Source organism: Cimex lectularius, unplaced genomic scaffold (genome assembly GCF_000648675.2).
Source record: "Cimex lectularius strain Harlan isolate CLEC.00 unplaced genomic scaffold, Clec_2.1 scaffold355, whole genome shotgun sequence".
Taxonomy (NCBI): Eukaryota; Metazoa; Arthropoda; class Insecta; order Hemiptera; family Cimicidae; genus Cimex; species Cimex lectularius.
In genome coordinates this window covers 127,219-145,125 of record NW_019392930.1, presented here as the reverse complement: position 1 = coordinate 145,125, position 17,907 = coordinate 127,219, and the positions used below count along the sequence as shown (strand labels likewise).

General features: G+C 34.0%; 3 protein-coding genes across 5 annotated transcripts; 2 read left to right on the top strand and 1 right to left on the bottom strand.

Moving 5' to 3' along the window:
- The first annotated feature begins 56 nt into the window (after window positions 1–56).
- Window positions 57–4,725, top strand: LOC106673391 (uncharacterized protein C7orf26 homolog). The gene is made up of 7 exons (XM_014405492.2): window positions 57–419; window positions 538–668; window positions 2,212–2,427; window positions 2,499–2,652; window positions 2,713–2,884; window positions 2,940–3,208; window positions 4,626–4,725. The coding sequence occupies exons 1-7, from the start codon at window positions 329–331 to the stop codon at window positions 4,706–4,708; spliced, it is 1,116 nt and encodes a 371-aa protein (XP_014260978.1). The 5' UTR covers window positions 57–328; the 3' UTR covers window positions 4,709–4,725.
- Window positions 4,581–9,105, bottom strand: LOC106673392 (ribosomal RNA-processing protein 7 homolog A). 2 transcript variants are annotated; one of them, XM_014405494.2, is made up of 7 exons: window positions 8,963–9,105; window positions 5,722–5,861; window positions 5,526–5,651; window positions 5,355–5,472; window positions 5,135–5,297; window positions 4,949–5,079; window positions 4,581–4,866 (listed from the first exon to the last, which is right to left on the bottom strand). In XM_014405494.2, the coding sequence occupies exons 1-7, from the start codon at window positions 9,087–9,089 to the stop codon at window positions 4,781–4,783; spliced, it is 891 nt and encodes a 296-aa protein (XP_014260980.1). In that variant the 5' UTR covers window positions 9,090–9,105; the 3' UTR covers window positions 4,581–4,780. The 2 variants fall into 2 exon arrangements, with proteins under 2 accessions (XP_014260980.1, XP_014260979.1); XM_014405493.2 differs by lacking the exon at window positions 8,963–9,105 and adding an exon at window positions 8,362–8,512.
- LOC106673390 (kelch-like protein 1) lies at window positions 9,016–17,128 on the top strand. 2 transcript variants are annotated; one of them, XM_014405490.2, is made up of 11 exons: window positions 9,016–9,238; window positions 9,292–9,391; window positions 10,710–10,855; window positions 12,883–13,039; window positions 13,383–13,625; window positions 14,509–14,719; window positions 14,776–14,960; window positions 15,030–15,141; window positions 15,197–15,353; window positions 15,419–15,667; window positions 15,843–17,128. In XM_014405490.2, the coding sequence occupies exons 1-11, from the start codon at window positions 9,042–9,044 to the stop codon at window positions 15,844–15,846; spliced, it is 1,761 nt and encodes a 586-aa protein (XP_014260976.1). In that variant the 5' UTR covers window positions 9,016–9,041; the 3' UTR covers window positions 15,847–17,128. The 2 variants fall into 2 exon arrangements, with proteins under 2 accessions (XP_014260976.1, XP_024085119.1); XM_024229351.1 differs by lacking the exons at window positions 9,292–9,391; window positions 15,843–17,128 and having other exon boundaries at window positions 9,152–9,238; window positions 15,419–15,708.
- Window positions 17,129–17,907: the final 779 nt, after the last annotated feature.

Genomic DNA, 17,907 nt, shown 5'->3' with positions numbered 1-17,907 from the left:
TTTTGTTTAAAAATGAGTAAGGGAAGATGATGACAATGTATATCATTTACCAATGTATCTTCGAGCAATCCAAGTTGTGTGACGTTGTCAGCGAAGTTAAACTTCGTTAATTTCAACTTTGTTTTGTTTAGTTTAAATATTTTGGTCAAAACTTTTTCCTATAAGGATTCAAGGAAAACTTTTTTCTTTATATAGCATCAAATTGGAAATGTTTTGATAAGGGAACATAACATTCTCTTTTTATAACAATTTGTTTTGTTTATTTTCTTTCTTTAATTTTGGACGTTATTTGTTCCCTTTGTGAAAATTGATAATTTTCTATATTAAAATGATGAATTCCAGCGAAAGAAATGATATTAAATCATCGCTGAGAAAACGCGAGTTTCCCTTTTGCGCTAGAGATGCTTTAAAAAAAGTCGGTAAATGTCAATTTTTTAAAAATATTATTATTTTACAAAGACTTTCAAAGTCCAATTGAGAAAATACATTAAATTGTTTATTGTTGATTCAATACACAGTTGACGATCAATTTTCCAGAAGAACTTCTCTGCCAGACTACAAACCTGGCACACCAGTCAGTCAAGCAGTTGATGCTCGAAGAGCTCATCTCAGAGCTTATCTCTGAATTTATATTCAACGATGTGGACAGACGGGGCATGAGGAGGAAGGTAAATAGATTGGCTGTTGGACAAATAATGTTGAGGTCTTTCTGATGATGAATATGTAGTTAAGTCGGTGGACGATGGTGAGAAACGGTTAGTGGTTGCTATGTGTTAGTTCATTATTATAAAAACATGCATAAAACAATCATATGACAAGTAATAATATTCAAGTGAATACAGCAACAGCCTGGACCCCAAATCAAAGCTAATTCCCTAAAGGCTTAGTGTGGTGGCCCATCCAATCCCCAGGCAGGGAAAGAATAGAACCCTAATGATCTCTTGCAACAATCCTATTTGATATTACAAACTGCAAAGAGCTTTATCAACAAGCTGTTGGTGTCAGTCACCATCGACCTCAAGCTCACTGGAGTTACTTTGATCTCAGAGGGGGCACCCCTTCATCTACTGACCAACATGGGGCGTCAGCAGAGGAAATGAGGATTGAAGGGATATAAAATTTTATCCATTAGTTTGATGTCTGTTGAAAAAAGAAGTTTTGTTAATTCCTGTGGGGGGTGGGTTCGGGCATAGATGTATAAAGGATAACTAGCTATGAAGTAGTGATTGGAGATATACAGCATGGGCACAAGGGTTTAAGGGTACTTTCAATGTGTAAAGTATGCGGATGACATAAACAAATATTGTACATAAAGGAAAAAATGCACTATCAGAAGTTAATAACCATTTATATGTTAATATAAATTGGTATAAATCATATTAAAAGACAATGTGTGGTGTTTAATGACCGATATCCAATGATTATTTGGAGATTAAGATTTGGTCTCGTGAGATGTAGGTTTTAGAAAAACATCATACCAACGTTTCGATCTTTAGACATTTAGAGAGATGATCTCAATAAAGATCAAAACATTGGCACGATAAAGAAAATGTTTTTCTAAAACCTTCATCTCACCAGAGTGCATTTCACAATCTCCAAATAATTAAAAGACAATCTTTTTTCTTTGCTCATTGGCCCTCTAATACCCAGAAGAAAGTCATGTCCTCCCTCTCGTCGCAGACATCCAAATTTTTTCAGGCTTTAAAGGAGTGTGGATAAAACCCATTTAGAATATTACTTTATGGCAAATTGCATACATCCCCATTGTCTTAGGGCAAATAGGCCCAATTTACTTTATAATGACAACTTTGTGATGACTTCATTAGTCCCACATTGCTTGAAAAAAGGGATTCCACTTTTAGGGTAGAGACATCAAAGCTTCCATTATTGCATGAGAGAGCAAAAATGTCAAGTAATAAAAAAAGTGCATAAGTCATGTTTACAGTACATTGTCTGAAAATGGAGCAGTACCTGTCCAACCTTGTTTTTGTTATGTTGTGATAAATAATTTGTATGTAGTTTTTAAGAGATGAACGATTTTTTTGAATGTTTAAAAGAAAATAAGATAACTATTTTGTGCTATTTTCTTGTACAATTAATAAATTATTTTGAAACTTGGACTAATTTGTATTATAGCATGGCACCTGATCATGTATTTATGTACCAAAGAATCTTAACAGGAAAATTGTTACAAATGCATTTTTTTTCCAGCTAACTCAAATACAAGAGTTAGACCTTTTGCAGGTCATCTGCGACCACATGCTGTTTGAAGGTACGGGGAACAGCCCGATGAGGAATTTGCTCTTCCTCGCTTTATTCCCATTTCAAGCTGTCGAAAGGATTCATTTTCTCATAAAGCTCGTCTCATTCGCCATTTCGACGAGAAACACGCCTGTTTTAACAGCGACGTCCGTTTTACTCCAATATGTATACATTTTGAATTATTTTTCAAAATTTCTATTTTACAATTTTTTTTTCTTTTTAAACTTTTCTTCCAGCGTGGGCTTTCGTCAACATATTCCCGTGACTTTGTGAACAAGTTTGTTCCTGAGATATACCTCCTGATATCAGCAGACAGTTCTTCTGTCTTAGATTTACCAAGACATGCACCGAGGTTCTCGGCTAATTTTTTAACATCGCTCACAGACATCGGTAAACTGTTTAAACATTCAACAATATAAATTTATAATAAATTATTATTTATTTATATAGAAGGAAAATCACAGATTTCATTACCACCTGTGGCTTTACTCGAAGTCATTCTTACATGGTTGAAAAGTAACCCGAGATTGTGCACAATTGCTCTCTTAGACAATTTACAACAGATGTTACCTGATGTTACGATGATGTTCCCATCACCAACACCTTACATCGGATTAATCAAGTAAAAAAAAAGTATACTTTTAATAACTATAAAAACATCAAAATTCTATTTTCAGATGGTGCATTTGGTCACACCTGGATGAAAATTCCAACAGCCAGATCTACACCACATTGGAACAGTTGATCTTAGAATCGTTAGCAATCTGTCGATCGACTGTAGGCATTATACACCACGATATCATCTCAACTAAAGATTTAATCACCTTGATACCAATTCTCGCTACCAAAGGTGCAGCGCATCCAGACAGGTTGAAAAGGTCTATTGAATCACTTGTAAAAATTATAAGAGTGGCTCTTATTACAAATACACTGAATGGATCAAAACGTAAGCATTTTTTTTTTTTTTTTCTTGTCATCCTGCTTTGCTCTTCTTTTTATCTGTCAAACTTGTTTAAATAAATTATCCAGTCCTAACCCAAACTATCACAATATCCAGTTTTATCACCAACAATCTATAATAATTCAGAACTCACTATTGAAAAGGACAAAATATGTCTGACAGGCCAGGGTGATATGAAACAATCCGTACTCCTTCACAACTTGGCAACAAAGCTCACCATCTATCATTTTATCATAAAGCCAGAAACACACTTACCTGATGCTACACCATGCAATGCTACCCGACGCCTTGCCACGTTTTGGTGAGGTGTGCACATCTATCCGACGCAAGCACACATCGCGTACAGTCCACAGCGTTTATCACAATAATCACTATCACAATCGCAACGCATCTTTTGTTCTTAATGCACTATTTTGAGCAAAACCTTGTAATAAATTGTTAGTTAAATTTTATGAGCACAACCATCTAATAAATTGTTTGTTAAACTTAATTGTTTTAAATAAAGTTACTCCTAACCATCATAATTAAACAATGTTTATAAAAACTTATGCATTTTTGATCTCGTTTAATTTGGTTTACATTAAAATAACATGTTGTAATTAATATAACGACAAAATTACATGTACTTAGTTTGAAATAAACTACAAAAAATATGAGTGTCCTGTTCTGATGCTACCCGACATTACAAAATGGTGTAATTTTACGAGCAAAACTATGAAATAAATTGTTAATTAAATTTTATGAGCAAAACCGTGTAATAAATTGTTCCAATTTTAGTATATGTACCGCCGAAGCGAGTACAATAAATTGTTAGTTAAATTCATTATATCAAAAAATCGTATTCCGGTGTTTTGATTAATTTTCTACCAAACCATTAAAATTAATTTTTTAAATAAAAACTAATTAATTTTTAATCACAGTTAATTTGGTTTATATTAAAATAAGTATGTTGTAATTAATATAACGACAATAATACATGTAGTTTGAATAAAAATATGAGTGTCCGGTTCTTTTGTCTTCGACTGTACTCGATGCGACCCGACGAAAATCTGGACAGTGGGGATCGCAGAGCGTCGGGTAGGTTAGCGTGGCATAGCATCGGGTAGATGTGCACGGGGGTAATGCAACCTTATGGAAAATCGGAGTTTGGATTTGCGTCGAGTAGCATCGGGTAGCGTCGCATGGCGTAGCATCGGGTAAGTGTGTTTCTGGCTTAAACCTAACCTTAAAATATACTCATGGGCTTGTTAATCAGAGAAATATTACATAAAATCTCATAAGATTTATCCTGTTTTAAATAAATAAAAACCTTTTATTTTAATAAGCTATGTTAACAAAAAATCATACGATTATTTAGTATTTACCAACAGTAAAAAGATGCCGCATTTTTTTTTTTTTTCAGAGGATCTTCGACGTCATTTGCAGAGTCTCCCTTACAATGAAGCTCTCGACATTTTAGTGCAAGACATTGCCATTGTTCCTTAATATTTTTACTTCTTTTTTACAATAATAAATGTAATATTTTTTTAATATATACAAATTCACCAAAGAAAATAATTAAAACGGTTTGAATTTCCTATTTTGCTTCATCAGCTCTATTTTCTTTTTGTCCTCTTCGAATTTCTCCCTCAGCTTGACCAAATCTGGCAAAAAAATAATAATACATACACGACAAGGTTAGTTTGGAAGATAATAATAATATTAAATTAATAAAATAAAACTTACGGTCCATTTTAGATTGTCGAATCTGAAAACGGTAAAAGTTGAGGAGTTGTTTTTTCGCCTTCTTTTGATCTTCCTTTTTCATAATCTTATTGTGTACACTTTCCTTCCTTGCAAAGCCAGGATGTCTTCCCCTAAAAAAGGAAGAAAAAATAGAAAAAAAGAACTCCCAACTTTTGATCTGCGTACTTTTTTGTCACTTTAATCCAACCGTCTTCGTCTGGCTGCATCTCTTCTTTCTCTCTCCGCTCCTGCTCAGCTACATCTTGGTCGTATTTTTTCATGTAAGAGTCTATTTCGTTTTGAAGATCCTCGTGATTTATGAATTGTTTATTATACTGTCTGCACCATTCTTTTGCAGAAAAAAATTATATAATTTTTTTTTTTTTTAAATTCAATAATAATTTACTTGTGATTCCTGTGAGAATGGAACTCTCTGGCTTGGAAAGAATTAGTACGTTTGAAGACAAAAGTGCTTTACTAAGTCCTTTAGGGTCTTGAAAAACTACATAGGCTACTTTGAATCCCTGAAAGAAGAAAAAGTAAAAATAAATAAATTTTAAATAGGGTTACAAAATACCTCGACAGCATTGTAGTCTTTGAAAAATTGTGATTCATTCTCCTGTATAAACATCGACGAAGGTGACTGTTGAAAGAACACTTCTTCGACTGAGCCAAAAGGGCTGAAAGCATTTTTGTATGCCTCCTGGTAAATGCAAATCAGTTAAGAAAACAACAACTATGTGCACCAATTTAGTGAATTTTTATGAAATCACCTCTGTGACAAAAGGCGGAGTCCCCAATATGAACAGAGTCCTTTTGGGCGGTTTTTTCGAACATGTTTCTCGTACAGAATGCTCCTTCATTAAAACATGGTGGACAGTCTCCGATTCATCTTTAAACTTTAATTTAACAACTGAAAAAAAAGTATATATAAATGATTATTTTTTTATCATATACAGTCTTGACATTGTGCATTTTAAATTAAAAAATCAAAATGGTTGTATAAAAGAAGGTCAATAAAGACAAATACAAACAAAGAAGAAAAGGCCAATAAAAGAAATACATTACATTAACAACTTTTAAGAAAAACTCACTAATTCTTACAAATATACATTTGTTCACAAACATTCGTGCACAGATATAAATGATTATTCGGAAATCGTGAGATGTGGTATGGTGTGATGTAGGTTTTAGAAAAACATTTTCTTTATCGTGCCAACGTTTCTATCTTTATTGAGATCATCTTCAGGGCCTGGGATTTACAAACGTTGTTTAAATTTAACAAATACATGTAGGATGAGGAAAAAAGTGAATTTATAGAATGCAAACAAATATTTTTAATATTCAATCACAGTATTTCTACTCACTCAGAAATACTGTGATTGAATATAAAAATATTTTTTAGTATTTAGTATATCTGAGTTCTGCAGGGTGTGAGATCTCATGAAACATCACTGTTTGCAAGTAAAACATAAGGATCATTTGCCATTCATGTAATTGTCAAATGTATTTTGTTTTCCTCTGCTTATAAGAACTTTTCTTTGTAAAGTTAATGGAATAATGCCGGGGAAAATAAAATGTCTGGCCAAGAGGGAAGTCTAGTTATTAGAAGTGTAGAACCTGGGAAAGTTCAACTTTAATATCATACTCCTACTAGTGTGATTCTAGCTCCTAAAAGCCTAGACGAACAAGTGGAACAGACTGAAATGCTTAGGGAAATGTAATAAACAAATTGCAAGGCTGATCTATCCCCATAAAAATTCCATATTATATTTGTATTTCATATACTTAGCTGAAAATATTACAAAATTTATTATCAAAATGACTGTTTACATCATGGGAGACATTAATATTACAATCGTATACATCAACATTAACATAGCTAATACGTTATATTTTTCTAAGATGTACCGTAAACAATAAAACATTCACAATATAGTTTTTTTTTCCATTCATACACCACAATACCGCACCAGCAATCATGTGGCATCAAGCGTTTGAGTCGGTGGACTTCTATACTGAAGTGTCCTCTAAGTCTTTGATGGTGGGTTTAAGCTGTATTATAGATAGCTTTCTCTACTGCTTCCATTGTGAGGTGTAGAAGTCTCCATTTCTGATTCTTTTCAGAGTGCATTGGTACAGCCCCAGGGATGCCATATGCCTACATAGGCTTGAGGCTCTGTTGATAAAGTAAAGAAATTCCTCTCATACTGGAGGGCTTAATGTCCAATGTTGGGTGTCTTGGATGAGTAGTCAAACCACTTTACAATACTTTCTCAATATTATTCACAATTAATTATCTTTGAGCTATGACTGCTTGCATGGCTGTTAGTAAAGTAAAAGTCTTATTCAATGGGCAATGGAGAGCTTTTACCCATTAACCAGCACTTTAGTTTTTCTGCGGAAAGGTAGAATTACTAAAATTCGATGGTGGGAATCGAACCAACAAACACGGGGTCAAAGAGCCACAAGCCTTTCAAGCTATCCACTCAGCTACGACAGTCCCCAAAACAGCAGATAATATATCGGACAGGGCCTAATACCAGTGTACCCTGTGGCACTCCAGCATGGATCGGATTGACTTCCAAATAGCCATCTTCTTGACTAATTTTTAATTGTATGCTTCAAACTGTTTTGGGTCGATTTGGCTGGAATGGCGTTTCTTATATTTTATATAAAAACGTACTTGCCAGATGTTATTGAATGCTTGGGTGAAAGGAAAACAGCCGAGCATACTTTTTTCAAGTGTATGTTCAATGACTCGGGTGATTCGGTGGATCTGGTCAATCGTATAGTCGTCAAAAGCCAAATAGTTGAGTATTATTTTCAATAATTGGCATTAGCCTTTCAATAATTTTTCAAATATATGAGAAACGTGTTTGGACACAAAGTGGGTGATACACGTAGTGGCCACCTCCTTCGTCCAACGTCTTTTTGTGAGGGCCATGTCAATTCTAAAATTTACACCAATTTCGCCAGATTTCAAAATAAACCAGCGATATCACACCAGCACAACACAAAACAGAAATGTTCAACAAGAAATATACATTTTTATGACATATTGGATTGAGTCTGAGTGGACATCGTAACACATCATTTGACTTTATGTTGCAAAAATTTATATCGAATTCTTTCAGTGTTCACCAAGAAATTAGTTTCAATTAGAACATTAGGAAAATTGCACCAGAATCTATTTATGTCCGTACAAATAATTTAGTTTGTAATTGTTAAAACATTATCCTAACACCTTAAAAATGGTGAAATAGTTTTTTTATTTTTGTATTCCCCTCGAGAATAATTTAATAATAAACTTTTCTATTGTTTATAAACAAAATTTAATTAATAAGAAGGGTTATAACCCTGATGTAAAGTTTATATTTGAATAGACGATCAACTAGTTGTTTAAATTCTACCTTTGTAATCGAAGCACTCCAACGGTGTTGTCATATTCATAATTAAACGTTTTAAATACAATTAAATGTTAATTTTTATTTAAATTAACTTCAATTAAAACTACAAAGTAGAGAAAAATAATACAAACACAGGTTTAAACACGTGACTAAAAAGGTTATTTTACAACGTTCAACCTCCTTTTTGGTTATATCTCTCAGAAAATTGTAACATTAAAAACTAATTAGATAAAAAAATTTCAAGATTTTATCTGTACAATTATTTAATTAATTTTTCAATTTTTGACGAGCTTAATTACCATTTATTTCTTATAAATTGACCTAATGTTACATCGAGTATATCAGATCGATATTAACAACTTAAACCTGTTTTAAAACCTTACTTCGTAATCAAAATAATTCCTAACATTTTTATCGTTCAGAAAAGATTTTTTTAAAAATATTATAAGCTTATTATAAAAACCGCATGTAAATATATAAACAAGTTTCCACGTAGTTCTTGTATTAAAACTATGTTATATAAAAAAAAAAGTATTGGATCTACATGTAATAATTAAATTTTCGTATTTGCATTATTAATTAATATTAGATAGTTTCTATCTACCAGGCTGCTTGATGTTGAATGCAAGGTGATGTACTTGGTATAGAGCTTTCACAAATATCAGAGGTGGAGTCTGGTCAAAATGAATGTCGTTGAGAAGTCGGAACATGAGAATGTCAAACCAGGCCATTTTCACGATTCGACACTCAAGAACGCCATCATGGAAGTGGTTAAAACTTTTTACCTCAACGATGTCCTTTGTGATGTCACTCTTGTCACAACAACTGGGGAGATCCGTGCACATAAACTCATACTGGCCGCTGCATCATTGTATTTTAAGTAGGTATTACATTTCTATTGTTTTCATGACAAATGATCAATTTCTTGGTCAGGACCAGGTTTGCGTTTTCCAAAGACGACAAGATTACAATCCCGTATAATGGACACGATATGAGGACCGTCCTGCGATATGTATATACAGGAGAAATTTTGGTAATATTTGCTTTCTTTTTTTCTAAATTCCTAGTATTCTGGATTTTACATTTTTCAACCATATTCATTACTAATACAAATATTTTTGACTGATTTTATTACTACTATTGATAGTAAACTAAGAAGACTAGAAATTAGAAGACAGTACTGTCAATAACTATTGACCTATTAAAGTCCTATGACCACAAAAATTGACTATTAACATGTTTGTTTTGGCCCTGATTCGTACAAACTCTCCCTATACAAAAAAAAAAAAAATTTATTAATTTTTTAAAAATCAAAAAATCATAAAATTTTTTTCAAAAGGTCAAATAAAAAAACAATGTTCACGGGAAATTTGACGAAGTGTTACTAAAGGCCTGTGACACTGATTGAACACCTTACAACAAGCTTCGAAAGCAGGGATTTTCTAGAAGGGGTGCATCATTCTGGAACAAAGAATTAAACCCTTCCCTTTATACGGACATTGTTCCAAAATGATGGTAATAATGAATGTGTTAATCACCAATTCTCTAATTTATTTAAGCTCAAATCTGCACATGTACATACTCAGAGTATGTGCAAATATACAGAGTTGAGCCTATCACTTCTCGCAGTCAACCAGCAATTCTATCTGTAGTGAATGGTAATTTACTATTATTGGCGTGCCTCGAGAATCACCCACTCTAGGTTGGCAGTCTGAGGTCAGATCTCAGTCTTATCCATCCAGCCTCAGTGGTTGCACAGGCTATCAACGACTAGGTAATTTCACCGTCAATGTAATCATTGTTCCATTCACACTCTCTCTCACTATCAAATATATTCTTTCTTAGTTATGTACCATTCACTCAGTTTGGTGTGAAGTACTCAATTGTGGGTCGATGGTGTACTCAATATTTCGTCATCGGACCTTTAACATTACTCATTCACTCTCAACACTCACCTAGAGAACCCAAAACTATTAGTACTATATATAATAAAATACCCTGTCTCCTCCAAGAATCAGAACAGGGGACCCAAATACTTGCTGCCTTGCTCAAGGACAATTCTCATATCGGGTGACTTTCCTACATGCTCTCTATAAGGAGCCAAGGAATTACACCATTGAATTAAATGGACATATAGAGCAACCTTTCTCTACACATTAATTTTGGCCCAAAAGTAAGTGTCCATGCACCTTGCATGGCCTATTTCTAATCTGGTGAGGATAATCTCATTCCTATGAATCAGATCCTCCGAGGATCATCTGTCCACAGTGCTTCGTGAGAACAACCATGCTGATCTGTCCTGACTAATAATTAGTAAGAATTTAAATTTATATTGTACCTTGGTGTTTCAGATGAGCCCAGAGAATATTTTTGATATAATGGAACTTCAAGATTTTTTCCAAATTTCCTCACTCAGGTCACTGTGCGAACACTTTCTAATGTCTTGGATCGACAATGAAACAGTGTGGTGTATTAAGAGGGAAGCTGAATGCTACAGGTTTGCTTAGAATGTTTTTTTTTTTTTTTACCCAACCTTGAAACCAGGTTTCTAGAAAGATGCAGGCACCACACTTCCCAATAGGGAATAAGAGCTATAACTAGTACCCAGCAGACTTGTCTAATCATCAAAAAAAAACTTATCCAATTGAACTCACCTCACCAAAAAACACTTAAAAAAACACTAGACTGACAAAGGGACGTCCTAGCTTCCACAACACACCACTATCATGCACTTATTAGTAGGTATATCCATACACCTCAAAACTTCGGTTTTTTCCCGGAGCGGAAATTATTGCTTGTTACAAGTTTTATAGTCAGGTGATCTCTCTTTTTACTATTGTTATTATTGTTTTCATTATCATTCACATATTTTATTTATATTTACTGGTATGACTGTAATGGGGTACTCAATCATCATCCATCACCTTTTACACATAAACATAACTATACATACTTATTCTATGGCATTACAGCCCTTATATCCAACATTTTCTGTCATTATTTATGATCTGCCTTTCTCCTCACTGTCGTTTATGTAGCTTCTGTAGTAGGTTGTTCATATACAATGCAACCTTGTTAGACTATAGGTCTCTTGTCTCCAGGATGCCCTTCCCATACTATGAGAGGAGCTACATTAGCTTCCTTCCTATGCAGATGGTCCAACCAGTGAAGTCTGCTCTTTTTTATATTTGTTACTAAATCTTCATTCTTGTACAACTCTTTCAGTTCTGCATTCTTACGAGATCTGTAAATTCCGTTTTCTACCGACAGCCCAAAAATTACCTGCAGCACCTTTCTCTCCCAGTAGTTTCCTCTTTTTTCTTCTATTGCAGTAGTGTTCATGTTTCCGATCTGTATGTGACTACTAGTCTCAGAAGTGTCCTATAAATGGTGCCTGGCTGTTCTGGATAGAAATTTATTTTGTAATGTTTTCCTTAATGCTCCTCAGCATCTATTTCCTGCTGCTAATCTGCTTATATTGTGTACCACCTCATTTTTTTAGGTCAGTACAGCATTTACACTTTCAAACCTGTGTTCATTCACCTTACATACCCTGAATATCTTAGTTTGCCCTGTGGTTACCATGTACTTAGTTTTTCCTCACTAATTTTAGACCAAATGGTGCTGCTCCATCCTCCAGCTCTATGAATGCTTCTTCCAGCGCTGCAACACATACTCTAAGGGTTGATGGAGTAATCAATATTCCGCATTTCATGCTCTTGAACTACATATGTATTCATGTTTATAAATACATTTTCAAGAAACAGTTAACACAAAGTGCATCTATCATAAAAGTTTATATAAGCAATAATAATTAAAATAAAAATCTATATACTCAAAAACATAAGAACAGGGGACCGTTAGATTCACTGCTGTACTCAAGTATAATTTTCATGCAAGGTGGCATTCCTATATGCTCTCTATATGGAGACAAACAACACTCACCAATTAAGCAGGAAACATTGAGCAACTTTTCTCTCTATGCTGGACACAGATGTATGCTTTGGCCCAAAAGTAAAAGTCCGTGTGTCAACTGGGTGTACCAATTCTGAGTCTGAAGGATTAGGATGATCCTTCCTCTACGATTTAGATTCTCTGAGAAGCCACCTATCAACCATGTTCTTGGAGCTTCTTGGACAACCCAGTTCATTGATGATATTCTTTATTGCTAGTATTGCATGAGTGGATAGGATTGTGATAATAATTTATGGAGGGTCAGCCATAATTGCTTTTGCCACCTCGCCCATATGTTCATTGTTCTCTAGCTGATTTTTGTGAGATCTAGCTTGGCTTATCCTTTGAACATATTCACACACAATGAGAGGATCCACTAAAAATTTGTCCTTAAGAGCCTACAACACTTGAGGGCATCAGTGCACATGCCAAATTACACACAACTTCGCCAATTTTTATTATTAAATCATATCCTGGTCTTACTAATTTGTAAGTTGAATGTGCATGTTTGACCATTATTAGTATTTAAAAAAAAAACTGGTGAAAATCTTTTATTTTTTTTATTTGTAGGTACAATGACGTATCAGACAAAGCAACATGGTATATGTACGAGAATTTCCAACAAATTTTAGTCCACCCGAGATTTATGGACGTTCCTTTTGACCTAATCATGGAGTGTCTTGATTCTGAATTTCTCGCCGTGCCCCCAGAAGATATTTTAATCTATGTAGGTAAATAAATTTTTAAACAAAGCATTACTGTCAAAAAATGGAATGACAAATTTATGCATAAATATGTAATACATACATCTGTAGGAGTTGGGTTCTTAGTTTAGTGAAGAATTTATTAGAATTTAAATTTGTAAATGACGTTTCTTCTTTAGACACAAGTTCAGGTCTTTATATCACATTCCAAAGGCAACTGTTTTCTTTTCTCATTCCACTCTTCCTCTCAACAAATAGTAAAACTAATTCTATTAATCTGACTCGTACAATTATACATACATTGTTAAACTTAATTGTATTGTCAATTACACTGTAGAGATTGTTAATATATAATATGATTTTTAGCATTTGGCTAAGTGGGTGAGTCATGATTTGGAAGAGAGATTGCAGCAGTTGATTCCTCTATTGGATAAAATAGACGTGACAGTGATCGACAATTGGAACACGACAAGAACGAGGGTGCTTGATTTGTTCAAAAACTCTGAAATCAGCCTCGATATTTTAGTCAAATGGTTTGACGTTTCTTTTAAAAGACGGCGAATTGAAGATTCTAAAGAAGTGAACCGTTATAAAGAAACTGCCTCCCACGTAAGTCTTCGTTATTAATTGAAAATGAAATATGCACATACTACAAGTTTTAGCGAATTTTCTTCTCCAGCTGACAGTTAATGGAGGTAGCCGTCAACACCCAACCCTAACCCACACTATTGTGATATAAAACTATCATTAACCATCTTTCTCTAACAATCCTTACCCAACCTTAACCATCTCATACCATTCCTACCCGTCTACATGACCATCTTTAACCATACCTAATCCATATAATTGTGATATTTGGAGTGGCATCTTTCTAAATCCTTAACCATTACTAACTTTCTCTCACCATCCCTAACTTTCCATCATAAATGGTGCAAAGTAGAAACAGTTTGTCACTCTACAGACCTCGTGGAAAAATCTCATAATTTAAATGTCTACAGAATATTGTTTATAACTAGTTGCCCTTTCTCAACTCACTCAGGACAGTCAGTGTGATATCACACTCTTGTGACACATGAAGTATTGAGAGCGTGAATCACACTCTACTCTCACACTTTTAGATTCAGCAAGCAAAGCAGTTTGTTGTTGTTAATAAGTGTATGTGAGAAATTTAAAAGAAACATAGTGCTGTTTACCTTTAAGCAATACACTTCTTTGAACTTAAGTCTAAAAGTGAAGAGACTAGAGCAAATATCATGCTCGTGTACCTGAGTAGAGGTAGGAGTGAGTGTGATGGCTCCCTCTCAGTACCTACGGGGGGAAGGAACAGTGCGGTATAACACTCACTGTCCTAAAAGGGTTAACAACAATGTATCATAAGTTTTAAAATGTTTTATGCTTATTGTTTGTACATAAATATTTTCAATTTGACAGCTTTATGCTTTGCAAACATTATGGTTTGTTTTGTTAGATGCTTGAGAGATTAATTGTTTAGGTTCTACTTTCGATCGGCGGCTTGGATTCTTTTGGCACACCTGTTAGCACAGTCGAATGCATCAAATCGCTCGAAGACACTTGGAAACCGATGTTATCCCTCATCAAAGACCAAAAATCGAACAGCAACCTTTCAATGGTGCTGCCGACGATGAAAACCGCAAGGTTATCCCCTGTGATCACAAGCACCGAAAAGGACGTTTACGTTTTAGGTAGAGCAGCAAACTCTGTTTTCAATTTGTATTAATCCTGTTTGATTTTTCTAAAGGCGGGACAGAAGGCGGAACGGAACTCGAAGTATACCACGTTTCTACAAACAGTTGGGAGACACTGCCGTCATTCCCTATTCAAACAGTCGTAGAGCCTTCAATGACCGTATTGGATGGCAGTCTCTACTGCTCGGGTGGTGCTTATTACAAAAATGGAGAGCTTTCTGTATCTGATGAATTTTGGGTGAGCAATCAGTTTCTTTAATCTTTTTTTTTTTTATAAATTTAATTTTCACAATTTTTTTTTTCTTAGGTGTTGCACCCAAACTCACAGACATGGTCAAAGTTGTCACCAATGAAATCACCGAGGCAGTACCATCATCTTGTGAGTCTCGCTGGAAGCATCTTCTCCATCGGCGGATTATGTGAGGTCCTTCAATAGCATACTTATGAATATGTATTATTAAACCGTTATCACAGCACAAGACAGTGTGCCGATATCCATCATCGAAAAGTATGATCCAGTGTTAGACATTTGGTTCGTCGTGACGAGTTTACCAGAAGAATTACCCTTTGCTGTTTGCTGCTTTCCTCTTCGCCAGTTTCTCTATGTTTTCTGTGGTGACAACCTTTTCAGGTGATTTATTAAATTTAAAGATTACATTCTTAAAAGTTTTTATTTATTTATTTTTTATTTATTAGATATTGCTCGCTAAAAAGTACTTGGAGATGTATACACAAATCAAAAAGTGATTCTGTGCGGGTGCAGAAGAACAATTGCCGTGTCTACTGTGTACGGTTCGGCCATCAAGTGATCATCTGGAACAACAACTACAGTGTGCTACGAGTTCACAACCTGTTCAACGGATTTTCAACGGAATGGCCAAACCAAAGGAAAACCGCTACAGGGTTGTCTTCTGTATTAGTTCCTATGTACCACCCACCACAAGTGTAATGTTTTTAAGTATAAGAAATAAAAAAATTTGTTTTTGTTCGTTTTACTCATTATCCCCTCTAATACATCAAGTTTTATCAGACTAATGGCAGTTATAATAAATATTATATTTTTTAATTTCAGATATTTGATTTTTTTTAAATGTATTTATAAATATATTTTGTTTTTCAGATAAGGTAACGGTGAATCAAGATGAGAGTGATCAGCGTAATCAAAAAGAAGATGAGATGGACAAGAAAAGTAGTAAAGTTTCCATAGTCCATAACCAGGATACTAAACAGGGCCCAAGACCACAATTCGCAATTCGCAAATTGTCAAGAAACAGTTACAAATGCCCATTATGCTTGTTGATATTTTCCACTTTTGCTAAAGCCCACCAACACGCTAAACTGACCCATGGCAGTGACACGAAAATTAAAAATACCACAGATACTGAAAATCAAAAATCGACAAAATTCAAATTGAAAAACACAAAATCTGACCGTGAAAATTACAAGTACTTACAAGAATTGTTTTTAGACCTGGGCGTTCAAAGGAAGCCAGAAGGCACTTTGAACATTGCAAAATCAAAGAAATCTAGATTTAGCGCTGATTTCGTTCAAAATACTCCAAAATTGTCAGAAAACTTTGTTTTGACAACAGACACACAAAAGATCTCTGGCCAGCCAAACTCTCCACTTTTTTATAAAAGAGTATTGTTTCCTAATAAAAATTTAGTCAAATTTTCTTCCTTTAATATAAAAGATCATTGTAAAGTACAATACATGAAGTAGATTTTGTTATTCAAAACTCGAACAATGATTTTTCAGTTTGGTAAATATGCAGTATATAGTATTGCCTATTATATAGTAAGCAAGCCTAATACGCATCACATCATCACATGCATAATGGTTCTTCTCAGCAGCTGCCCTCTACCAGTAATAATTTATATATTGTTAATATAATATATAAATTATTATAATATATTCTCGTGATGTGTTTTTCGATGGTTTCATTCCTCTCACAAATAGTCCACATCCCAGACAAGCCCCATCCTCTCCCCTGCCTGTTGTCCTCGAGGCAACAGTTTATCTGTCTCTCTTTTTTGTTATTTCAACGTCCTAATATCCTAAAATATTGCATTTACCACCTATAAGTTTAACACTTCCAAATCTATCTCCCCTTTCCACCTCATGACTTTAAATCACACGAAACCAAAAGGGCCAAAATGCCATCAGCTCCTGGGCATGGACTCTCAATATCTACCAGGCTATCTAACAGTCGCTTTCCTTATCCGTTCCTACAATTTTGGGAATTCCCACCCTCATTCCATTTATCTTGCCTCAATCCTTTCCACCTTTACGTCCCCTCTTATTAATTTACCTCCTGTTCCTTCAATTTGACACCAAGGATGGTTAATTTTCTGTTGTTTCAGTATATTTTATTGTGGTTAATTTTTCCTTCTTTTATTTAATTAAGTACATTACATTTATTTTTATACTATTAAATTTAAATCTCTTTTTATATAATCATTTTGACACGAATTGTGCCAAATTTGTACTTTTTTTTATTATTCAATGGAGGCCTAACTCCCCATAATAAAATTTATTTCCTTCTTAAATTATTTTCAATTATATATAGTTAAGAAAATAGTTTTTAATTGTCTTTATAAAAAGATTTTTTTTTTTAAATTTGTAACTTGCTGTAGGGATTATTCAGGAATTGTATACATGTCTTTTCTTAAACATCTTTATATTTCTTTTAAATCAATTTCCAGGGCTCCTCCCTGTTCAGTATTTTTGTAATGACTTTTTATTAATTAATTTTAAACTTGTATATTACAAAAATTGTGTACAAGAATAATGTATTTTACATATTTTGAATGTTTAAACTTTTTTTTCCAAGTTTGTATTAATAAAAATAGTTATTTATATACTTGAAATAAGAAAACTTTCCCGATCTGAATATCTATATTCTTTGTGTCTTTCATTTATAGAAGACATGTATCACATCATAGAAGACATATCTATTGGTACTGATGATTTTATAGATCTTCAACTTTGTTCAAGATTATTCGGAAATCGTGAGATGCGGTCTGGTGTGCCATAGGTTTCAGAAAAATATTTTTTTTACCTTGTCAACGTTTCCATCTTTATTGAGATCATCTTCAGGGCTTGAAGTGTTTGTTTTCTGCGTATATGTGCCATTATTGCGTGTCATGTTGAGAGTGCCAACATTTTTTTTTTTTTTAACGTTC